This window comes from Rhinoraja longicauda, chromosome 22 (genome assembly GCF_053455715.1).
Source record: "Rhinoraja longicauda isolate Sanriku21f chromosome 22, sRhiLon1.1, whole genome shotgun sequence".
Taxonomy (NCBI): domain Eukaryota; kingdom Metazoa; phylum Chordata; class Chondrichthyes; order Rajiformes; family Arhynchobatidae; genus Rhinoraja; species Rhinoraja longicauda.
The window spans coordinates 8,158,464-8,170,513 of NC_135974.1; the positions used below are offsets into that span (position 1 = coordinate 8,158,464).

A 12,050-nucleotide genomic window follows, 5' to 3' on the forward strand; every position below is an offset into this window, starting at 1 on the left:
GGGCTGTAGAAAGCATCCTGTCCGGCAACATTACAGTCTGGTTTGGGAACAGCTCTGCCCAGGACAGGATGGCCCTGCAGAGAGTAGTGCGTTCGGCAGAACGCACCATGGGAACTACACTCGCCCCCCTGCAGGACCTATACATCAGGAGGTGCAGATCCAAAGCAAGCAAGATTATGAGGGACCCCTGCCACCCCAGCAACGGACTGTTCCAGATGCTACGATCAGGCAAACGCCTCTGCTGTCACGCTGTGAAAACGGAGAGGATGAGATGTAGTTTCTTCCCACAGGTCATCAGGACTGTCAACTTTTATAACTCCAGGGACTAAATTTTGTCTTCTCTATATTAACTTTATTTATATGCTGTAACTCTAATTCTTTTTTGTGCACAATCTGCAGGCATTGCCTCTTTCATTTCACTGCACATCGTGTGTGTGTGTATGTGACAAATAGACTTGACTTGACTTGCTTCTTTATCTTAGTCATAATGCACAACTTCACATATTCCACATAATGCATTTCCACATAATGCACAATTTCACATTTTCCACTGTATACACCACTCGCATGCTCACTTTATCTGTCTGTATCCACTTGTCACCTCTTTCTATCCTTTACACAAGTTACTTTCCCAACCACCTTTGTGTCACCCGACACGTGGGGATTTCAATTATCTTTTTGTTGTGAACACAGAAACAAAAGTGCAGATTATGACCAAATAGTCCTTTGTGTAATTATTGGCTTTATATTCTTACTTCGGGCCAACAGATGGTCAAACACTGCTCTTTTCCTAAATTCTTTTCATATCAATTTCAAGTAATTCTTTTTAACATCTAATAATCTGTATTCCAAAAAACACTATTCAGTACGTGGTTAAAATTCTGAGTTTTATTTTCGAACAAAGAATAGTGCAGTACAAGAACTGGCCCTTTGACCCATGATATCTGTGCCGAGCATAATTCCAATTTAAACTGCACATCTGCCTTAACATAGTCCATACTGCTCTATTCCCTGGCTGTTCATGTGTTTGTCTAAATGCCTCACAAACATCGCTTCTGGCACTACTGCGAGCAACATGTATTGCACACGTATCGCCATCTGTATGAAAAACTTACCTTGTAAATGTTTACAAATTTTCCCCCTCTTAAAGCTATGGCCTCCAGTATTTGACATTGTCATCATGGGAAACAGAATCTGACTATCTTCCCTAACTATGCCTCTCATAATTTTATATATTTCTATCAGCCCCTCAGCCTCCCACACTATGGGGAAAACAGTCCAGGTTTGTCCAACCTCTACTCATTGCTAATACTCTCTAATTCAGGAAATTGTCGTGATGAAGACCTAAAGCATCGATAGTCCATTCTCCTTCCCCCTCCCCCTCAACAAATGTTGGTCGACTCACTGAGTTCTTCAAGCAGAGTGCTCTTTGCTCCTAAATTATAGCATCTGCAGCCTCTTGTGTCAACATTCTGGGAAACCTCTTCTGCAATCTCCCCAAAGCCTCCACGTCCTCCCTGTATAGCAGTGACCAGAATTGCACCCAGTATTCCACAGTGGCCTACACAAAGTATTATGCAGCTGCAACACGACTTTATGGCTTTTATACTCAACATCCTGACCGAAGAAGGCAAGGACCACTCTATCTACTTGTGTGGCCACTTTTAGAGAACTGTGGACTTGCACCACAAGATATCTCTGCATATCAGTGCTTCCAGGGGGATCTGCTATTTACTGTAGACTTTCCTCTTCCACTTGATCTCTCAAAATGAAATAGCTCACACTTGTCCAGATTAATCTCCATTTCTCTTTTCTATTTGCCATTTCTCTCCACATAATGGTCTATTTCATCCTCCTCTTCATCCTCTACCTGTTCCCCCTTGGTCAATTAATCCGCCGTCATGGTCTCAACTTCCACTGCTTCGCCGATGATATCCAGCTCCTCATCTCCACCAAGTCAATCTCCACCACCACACACTCTACACTGACAAACTGCATCTCTGAAATAAAATCTTGGCTTCAATCAAATTTCCTCAAACACAATTGCAACAAATCTGAAATCATCACCATTGGTCCAAAAACGCTCACCAAATCCACCCAAAACTTCATCCTCAATATTGATGGTCTCCCAGTATCCACCTCCCCTCACATCCGGAATCTTGGAATCATCTTTGATCAAACCCTCTCCTTCGACAAACACATCAAACACATCACAAAGACAGCCTTCTTCCACCTCAAAAACATTGCCCGTCTCCGTCCATCCCTCTCCTTCACAGCTGCAGAAACCCTCATCCACGCCTTCATCACCTCCCGTCTGGACTACTGCAACAGCCTCCTCTATGGCTCACCCTCAAAAATCATCAGTAAACTTCAATACATTCAAAACTCCGCTGCATGTCTACTCACCCACTCCCCAATCCGTGACCATATCACCCCCGTCCTTTACAAACTCCACTGGCTCCCCATCCCCCAGAGAATCCAATACAAAATCCTCCTCATGACCTACAAAGCCCTCCATAACCTGGCCCCATCCTACCTGACTGACCTCCTCCACAGGCACACTCCCACCTGCACCCTCCGCTCTGCTGCTGCCAATCTCCTGTCCCCCCCCCCTCCGGACCAAACTCAGATCCTGGGGGACAGGGCTTTCTCCATCGCTGCTCCCACCCTATGGAACTCACTACCCCAAACCGTCAGAGACTCCTCCTCACTCACCACATTCAAAACATCACTGAAGTCTCACCTCTTCAGCACTGCCTTCAACCAATGAAGGTCACCTCATCTTCTGTCTCCTTTCTCTGTTTGTTTACTTATTTATCTATTTATTCACTTCTCTATGTTCTAAAAAATCCCTGTAAAGTGTCTTTGAGTGTTTGAAAAGCGCTATATAAATGTAATGCATTATTATTATTATTATTATTATTTCCTGTCAAATCTGTTGACAGGCTTTCTCACTATCCGCAAGAATTCTCGTCATCTGCAGACTTATTAATTAGCCCACCTACATTTACACTTTTGTCCAAATCAGTTATATACATCACTAAATAACTGAAGTTCCAACACTGATCATTGCAGAATGCCACCACTCACAGATTTCCAGTCAGAATAACATACCTCCACCGTGACACTCTGTCTCCTATGGACAAGCCACCTTTTTATCCAACCAACTGTGGGCCCTAACCTGCCAGATCATCCTACCGAGGGATGTTGTCTAAAGCTTACCTAAAGTCTGCATATACATCATCCACTATCCTACCCTCATTAATGATTTTTGCCACCTACTCAAAAAAGCAAGTTGGAAAGATATAGCCCCCACATATAACATGCCGACTGTCCCTAATAAGTCAATGCTTCTCCAGAAGCGAGAAGATCCTATCCCAGAGGATCTTCTCCAATAGTTTTCCTACCAATGATGTAGGATTCACTAAAATGCCTTGGGATTCCCTTTAATTCTGCTCACCAAGGACTTTTCATGACCCTTTTCGCCTTCTTAATTCCCTGCTTTCCTGTTGTTTCAGAATGTTGTTTAAAAGCACTTTTTCTTCACATGCAATATTTTCTAATTGACTTATGCTTAACAGTTGAGATTTTTTAAAAACACAAGTAGAATCACACAATATCTTCATGCACTTCCATTTACTCATATTCTTCAAAAGAGATCACTTGCATTGAATTCAATCAACTTTGTGGACATTGGTTGATAATTGGATAGGTCGTATGAGATAGAGAGTGAGAGGGGATATGAAGGTTATTCAACTTGATGAAGTGCAACAATAGGAGTTCCCTTGGGAACTATGTTGGAGTTCCAGCTTGGATCTGCATAGATCGGTAACTTATCTGAGGAAATTCATGATGTCATGTCAAAATTTACACGTGCGATTAAGATAATATTTATGATAAAGTCCATAGATGAGAGCAGAATGTAGCAAAGGGCGGATTAAATTTATGAACAAAATTGGTAGCAGGTGGAGCTCGTAGCGGATGTGTTAGTTCAACCACTTTGATCCCAAGGATAAGAATTCAGAACATAGGAATTTACTCCTGTACTCCACCCTCCCATGCTTTCAAGTAGAAAGTGGAATTTATTTTTGACTTATTGTACTGCACCTTATTATAAGTGAAAGGAAATGGTTTAACAATCTTATCTCAAAAAAACAGCGCACGTTGCAAAAGAGTACTGGATTAAGTCAGCAGGTCAGGCAGAATCTCTGGAGAACATAGATAGGTGACATTTCGAGTCGGGACCTTTCTTCAGATTGGTCTGTAGAAGAGCCCTGACCCGAAACGTCACCTATCCATGTTTTCCAGAGATGTTGCCTGATCTGCTGAATTACTCCAGCACTTTGTGACTTTTTGTGTAAATCAGCATCGGCAGTTCCTTGTTTCTACGCATATTGGAAACAGGATATAAAGTGCAGGTAAACCTCCGCAGGCCGACAGCATCCGTGGGAAGAGACACAGTTAATGTTTCAGGTCTGAGACCCTTCATCCGAACTGACAAAGAGACAAAATGGTACAGTGGCACAGCGGTAGGGCTGCTACCTTACAGTGCCAGAGACCCAATCCAGACCACAGGTGCTGTCTGTTTGGAGTTTGTATGTTCTCCCTGTGACTGCGGGGGTATTCTCTGGGTGCTCTGGTTTCCTCCCACATTCCAAATATGTGCAGGTTTGTAAGTTAACTGGCTTCTGTAAAATGTTAATTGTCTTTGGTAAATTCGACCGCGGGAGAATAAAGAGGGAAGAATATTAGACGTTATTGCTTCCCATCACAGTGGGGAATGTGGAATTCACTGTGGTGGATATTTATGTTAATTTTTATGTAGTTGGGTATCACAAAATGCTGGAGTAACTCAGCGGGTCAGACAGAATCTCTGGAGAGAAGGAATAAGTGAAGTTTCGGGTCGAGACCCTTCTTCAGACCCTTCTTTAGTCTGAAGAAGGGTCTCGACCCGAAACGTCACCTATTCCTTCTCTCCAGAGATGCTGCCTGACCCGCCTAGTTACTCCAGCATTTTGTGATATCTTCGATTTGTACCAGCATCTGCAGATATTTTCCTACTTTATGTAGTTGGGTGTCTTGTTGCTTTTTTTTAGTATGGCTGTATGGTAAATCACATTTCACTGGACCTTAATTGGTACACGTGACAATAAAAATACCTTTGAACCTTTTAAATTGTCCCTAGCATGTAGGATAGAACTAGTTTATGTTATCCATTCCGTGGGGCAAAGGTCCTGTTTAAATGCTGAATCTCTAAGCTAAACTAAAAGGATTTTTACTGACATGGTGAAATTAAATGCCATTAAGTGGAAGTTAGTTCCTTTGTCTTTCACTTTGTCAGTTCTATTCCCAAAGGACACAAAGTGGGTTATGAAAAAAGAAAAATTATAGCAATGAATTTCAATGAAGTCTAGCAACAACATGAAAAACATCACAGTGAATGATTCACGGAATGGAGTCAACTACTTATGGAACAGAGATCCAATAGGAAAATTAAAGAGAACAGGATAAAAACAGGAAGAAAAAAGCTCTTGGTAAATACCTCAGATACTGTTCAGACTGCACTTATGAGCTAGGCTCCAAGTATTCTAAAGATAGTGAGAGCCGTGGCTTGTCCCTGGGCTTTGGTGAAACAGATTTATAGAAGTAAAGCAGTTCAACCATGGCTACAGTTATAAAATCAAATTCTCGGGGAATTCGGAAGAAAACTTTTGCAGGCATCAATGTTTGTAGGTCGACACAAAGTGCTGGAGTAACTCAGCGGGTCAGGCAGCATCTCAGGATAGAAGGAATGGGTGACATTTCGGGTCGAGACCCTTCTTCAGTCTGATGTCAGGGGAGGGGGCGTCCCGCATTGTGTTTCCTGCAGGATGTGGGAAGGCAGGGACACCACTGGAGCTTCTGGGAACTACACCTGCAGGAATTGTGTCCAGGTGCAGCTCCTGAGTGAACGTGTTGGGGAACTGGAGAAGCAGTTGGTTGGCCTCAGAGCCATCCGGGAAGGTGAGAGTTTTCTGGACAGGACCTACAGTGGTTGTCACGCCACGGATACGGGAAGAACAAAGGTGGTTGACATGATCACGTTGAATTTGCGGTGCTGGCTCGAAGGGCCGAATCGCCTACTCCTGCACCTATTGTCTATTGTCTATCTGCAGTTATTTTCGTACAAGATTAGTAGGTAAATCACAAAGGTTTTTACTCACGTGATGTTTATCTCAGTGTACATTTGGAGGAAAAAGCCTCCAAGTAAGTAGCCAGCTGCTGGTCCAATAATAGCTGCTGTGTAGAAAATACCTTGAAATAGAAGCAAAAAATTATTTACTTCATAAATTGCACATTACTTACATAATACATTAACATATACACTAACATCCGTGAGAGCTGGAGTGGAGTAACCCACTCAGCTCCCCCATTTAATGGTTGATTCCATTGTAACCTTAACTCTGTTACCCTTGGTAATCTTTCACACCTTTACTTGTCAAGTATATATCTCTACTTTAAAAATAGTTGAAGACCCTACTGAGAAAGACAGCTTCGAAGACCCTGTGGAAAATAAAAATTACCTTTATTAATTTCAAACCATGCCTCCATTTCTAGATTCTCCTATATCAAAACATCTCCTCTATATTTACCTTGTCATGACTACTTAGAATTTGATTTGTTTTAGTCAAGTCAGTCCTCACTCTTCTAAACTCCAGTGAATATGAGCCTAGCCCCTCTAACCATTTGTAATTTGACAACTTGCGAGTAATTTTAGCGGGTAATCGAAACTACTTCCAAAGCGTTAATGTCTTTCGTTAAAACAAAGAAAGGAGGCCAAAGCCATACCTAATAATGCTGATGTTGGCTCACCAATGCCATATATAAACAAAAAGCATAACTTCCCTACTTTAGGAATAGCTGTCTCACAGCGGGTGAGACCTGGGTTTGATCCTGTCTATGGGCGCCGTCTGTATGCATTTAAAACATCCTCTCTGTGACCGTTTGGAAGTTCTCTGGATGTTCTGTTTTCCTCCCTCATTCGCAGATGGTAGGTTAATTGGCTTCTGTAGATTGTCCCTTGTGTGTAGGATAGCACTAGTGTACAGGTGATTGCTGGTCGTCATGGGCTACACTAGAGAAAACTAAATTAAACGTCACTTTTCAATTGTCGTTACAATTAACAATAACATTAGAGTCACAGAGAGTGGAAGCAGTCCAGCTGTGTTCATGCTAATCCTCATGCACCCATCTACACAATACCTATACCAATACGAATCACATTTTATTCTCCCAATTTCAACCAAACCTCTGGCTCTATCACTCTCCCACATACTAGCAGCAATTTAAGGTTGACAATTAACCTACCAACCCGCATGAATTTGGGATGTGTGCTCTTGGATGAATGAAACAGCCACACTTCGGTAATTAATATAAATGAAGAGTTTGCATGTGAGGTTGACAGACTTAGTGTGGTTTTGCATCTGGACAGAAGAGTGCTCAGATCAAAAGGTGACAGAAAAGAAACACATTGTTGCAAGTGACATGGGTGCCAATTTCACTTCCATTGGCAGGTTCCGTGCTGAGCAAAATGAAATAGGAGTGGAGGACTTGCTGATCGATAGGTAACATCAAGCCTGCTGGATATTTTGGTTTACATATGTGCAGTAGATTCTCGACTATGAATTTCTTTAACGTTACAGCATCCCTTTTGTTCAAAAGTCTATTTTAAAAATCTGTGATTATTTATTCTTCTTGTCAATATTGTCCCCCGTAAGCTATTTAAATCTTCTATTGGATGCTGAATACATTAAGAATTTTAATTCATGCATTTTCTAAAGACTATGCTATTTCAAGTTCATTTTATGCATGGTTTATGAGAATCACAAATTACATTTTTCTTGGGTTCTTGCAAATGTATGTTTTTTCCTTATGATACAAATGGAGACCATTCGGCCAATTGAGTCTATGATGACTCTCAGAGCAGGACCATCAGTCCGTGCTCCGATTCCCACACTTATCTGTTTTTTTCTCTTCACGTATCCTCATTTAGCTATCTTCCATCTACACCACTTTACAGTGGCCAACCAACCCACCGGAGTTCAGAGGAACCAAAGCAGCCAAGCCTAACCTACGCAGCCGTGAGAAGAACATGCAAACTCCATCCAGACAGCACCCAGTGTCGTGAAGAAACCCAAGCCTCTGTATCTATGCAACAGCTGCACTAACTGCTGCATCGCTGTGCAGTCTTTACTTTAATCAGCCTTTTATCTACCTTAAATTCTTATATTTATTTCTTTCTGATACAATAAGGCATTCAATCCATTGTTCAATCGTTTGGTAATCTGAATTCATAGTCCATTATAGGCAAGAGGACTACAATTTGCCAGGAGCAGGTATAGTAATTTATGATCCTGCACTGAGAAATGGGAACACCTTAGAATAACATTTTACATTGAAAAGGCTGATGGCATTATATTTTGGCTTAAGATTACTTGTTCAACTGTCTTTGAGGTCTATGTTAAGTTTCTAAAATTGTGTTGCCTTAATTGCATTCCATGTCAAAAAATCTGAAGGGTCCCAACCTGAAACATTGTCTGTCCATATTCCTCCACCAAAGCTGCCTGACCTGCTGGGTTATTCCAGCAGTTTATTTTTTTGCGCAGATAAAAACTGCATTGCTTTATACGGCTTGATATCCATGACGAAAATCAGGAACATGTCGACGGTTAACTGGCTTTATTTCAAGTTGTTACCTTTTTTGCCTGTGCTAACCGTAAAGGCATTGCACTTGGCAGGTGGGACACTGTGAATATATACTGACCACTGGAGTGCACAGGGGAAGCTAACCCTCAGTCTGAAATAGGGTCTCGACCCGAAACGTCACCCACTCCTTCACTCCAGAGATGCTGTGTGTCCCGCTGAGTTACTCTGGCATTTTGTGCCCATCTACAGGGGGAGCTAAGCCAGGATAGTTAAACATCATCTCATTTCTTCAGATTGTCTGAAAGCCAAAGAATGACTTGGATCAAAGTAGCACATCTCGCAAGGCTCCATGGAGAAGAATGTTTCACTTCACTTTGCTCGGGTACTTTCTCACAGTTAATTCATACTCCTAATTTAGCATGACTGCAAAATAAGATTGGTTCATGTGAATTCTAAACGTCTGGGGCCCTGAGAGTAACTCAGGACGAGAGTATTCAGCAAGTAGATTTATGGGGGAGGAATTCAATATTGTACGTAAACGGACGATATCACTGCTCATTAGTTTCTTCCTGAAAGGTGGTCATAAATTAGTTATCTGTCACTTATATGCTAGACATTCCTTCGGCATTAACTCATCTGCTCTACTTAGGTGTCCTAGTCATCCTGGTCAGACTACTGTGGACCACGTAGACCATTGGTTCACTTTCACCAGAGCTCTGAGAATATCAGCTGATGGCATTTTTGAATTTCCTTGAATCTGAAGTGAAATTTATAATGGGAACAAGTGCATCTTCAGACAATTAAATCTCCGTAATTGTGAGATATTTTGTCCCAAAACATATGCAGGCCGTGTGTGATATCAAACGTACCATCAGCGGTGCACTGATTGATTACCTGAGCTCCTGCCACGACTCATACTCTGTCCTAATCTTCAGTGATTAGGTTTGAAACAGGCGAGCCTATGAGGCTGGGAGTCCATTGGTTGCACTCAAGCTGATGCTTCCCATTCTGAATCCACATAGTTCTGCCAAGGAAAAGTATAAGGAGCATCGGTCTTCCAGGGACTCAGTTCAAAAGAATTGTTATAATTTAAATACACAATTGCTCAACTCGTATTGAAATGTGCTGTAGCGTAGTCTGCAGCAGAGTAATGTGGAGACTTTCAGATCTACGAATTATAATCTTAGACTTTTAGAAAATGGCACTATATTCACACGGGCTCCATTGCATAGGAAGGATGCAAAATTGTCGGCAAGAATTTTCTTTGAATTCATTTTCACTGAATTCACTTCCTTTCAATCAGCAAAGGGGAACTGAATCTGCCCATTGTCCTCAATTCATAGGATTAGCAGGATGTCAATCCCATCTCTGCCAGCTGAAAGTCCATTGAATTTTGGCAACATTTCTTAATTTTTAAGGGGTCTATCAACACATCATCAATTGCCTGTGGTTTGGCAAGACATCTCAAAACTGCACAAGGGAATTTTGTCATTTCTGGACAAAGCCAAGGGATTTTTTTAATGCTGGCATTTGCATCATTATATCTATCTGATTTAATAATACATGACATGAGTATCAGAAGAACTGAAAGATGCTGCATTATCTAGAGCTAATTTGATAACCATTATCCTAATTTTTTTTTCTTCTACATTTCTAGATTCGTAAACAAAAATCTTAACACATCATTTTGGAAATGTCAACTGAATTATAAACATAATCTATCTTTAATGATTGCAGCGATGTTGCAAAGTATTGCCAAATGCTTTTCTTGATTTTGTCTTGCAAACTGTATGGAGGAGCCAAATTTAAAGGTGGTTTGTGTGAAGTAGCTGTCAGAGCGGTTCTGCGAGAGTGGATTTCTTTGCAGGAAACATTGGGAATGTGCTCAGTGGAGCTTTGAAGGTTGCGGCCACAGAAATGGGATGGCTGGAACTAAAGTCAGAGGGGCCACAACGAGGGAACTGATAAATTGCCAACTAAAACCTAAGTGCCCTGTGATCCAGTACAGAACTCAACCCTGCAGGTTAGTGCAGATATGCAATTATTCCAAAACAATCTGAGTACTTCCATGCCATCTGAAATTGCTCACTGACAACTTTGCACATATGATCAACTGGAAATGAATGGATACGAGTAGGTTGGTGTTGAAATTCTCTGCACCGTATCCTAGACACATCTTCAATGAGAAAAAACCATACTGGCCCTAGCCTGTACAATTCTCTGTGAGGGGGGGGGGGGGGGGGGGGGATGGGGGAATAATTAATGCAGCAGTCAAGCTAACCAGTCCTGAACTATATTTTATTGAAATATATTCATATCAGTTTGGTTTTTGATTAAAATTTCATGGTTTTACTTTGAAATTCAGACTGTAACAAGTTCTAGGTTTTGGCTCATGTGCTTCTTCTCTGATCATTCCCCAGAATATAACCAGTTGTTTCAGCCCCAACCATATAATCATAAAAATGCCCAACACTGAAGTACCACCACACTCTGTCTCTTATCACCAAGCTAATTTTGGATCCAGGTTGCCAATCTGTCCATAGATCTTCTTGACCGTCCTACCATGCGAGACCTTGCCAAAAGCCTCAGTGATGTCCATGTCAACTGCTCTGCCTTTCTCAATTTTCTTAGTTAACTCTTCACGTCATATTTGTGAGACATGCTCTGCACAAATCATGCTGACCCCTCATAATCAATGCCTGCTTTCCAAGGGAACATAAATCCTATCCCTCAAAATGTTCTTTCTTTCAACTCTCCTGCCACCGATGTAAGGTGCACTAACCTATAGTTTCCAGGCCTATCCCTGCTGCTTATTTTGAACAATGGAACAACATTAGCTATCTTCTGTTAGCTAACTATTGCTTAATAAAAATGTAATGTTGATTGAAAGCTTCAAAATATGGGTGGAGTAAGCATCTTGATGAAAGGGGAGGGGAGGGGAAGAATGGATGCACAGGTTGAATACAATGTTCCCAAATAGAGAATAGAGAAATACAGGATGGAAACAGGCCTTTCAGCTCACCAAGTCTGTGTCGACCATCAACCATCCTACGTTAATCCCTAATTACATTTTTTTTTATTTTCCCCACATTCCCATCATCTCCCAGCGGATTCTACCACTTCCCTACACAATAGGGACAATTTACAATGACTAATTATCCCACCAACCTGAACATCTTTAGGATGTGGGAGGAAATCAGAACAACCAGGGAAACCCCATGCAGTCACAGGGAGAACATTCAAAATCCATATAGATAGGACCCAAAGTTAGATTGAACTTGGGTCTCTGGTGCTGTGAGGCAGCAGCTCTACTCACTGCACTGCAGCCCATCCCCTTAAGATAGATTTAATATAGATTTATCTAT

At 41.6% G+C, this 12,050-nt stretch overlaps 2 protein-coding genes across 4 annotated transcripts in view; both read right to left on the bottom strand.

Annotated features, from left to right (window-relative positions):
• Positions 1-12,050, bottom strand: part of LOC144604376 (cytochrome c oxidase subunit 4 isoform 1, mitochondrial-like) — a 420,358-nt gene that overhangs the window by 399,488 nt on the left and 8,820 nt on the right. The window lies entirely within an intron of this gene.
• Positions 1-12,050, bottom strand: part of slco4a1 (solute carrier organic anion transporter family, member 4A1) — a 159,404-nt gene that overhangs the window by 47,728 nt on the left and 99,626 nt on the right. For all 3 annotated transcript variants that reach the window (XM_078418691.1, XM_078418693.1, XM_078418690.1), the window contains one exon: positions 6,204-6,294. In XM_078418691.1, coding sequence (XP_078274817.1) covers positions 6,204-6,294 — 91 coding nt within the window. The remainder of the gene's footprint in view (positions 1-6,203; positions 6,295-12,050) is intronic.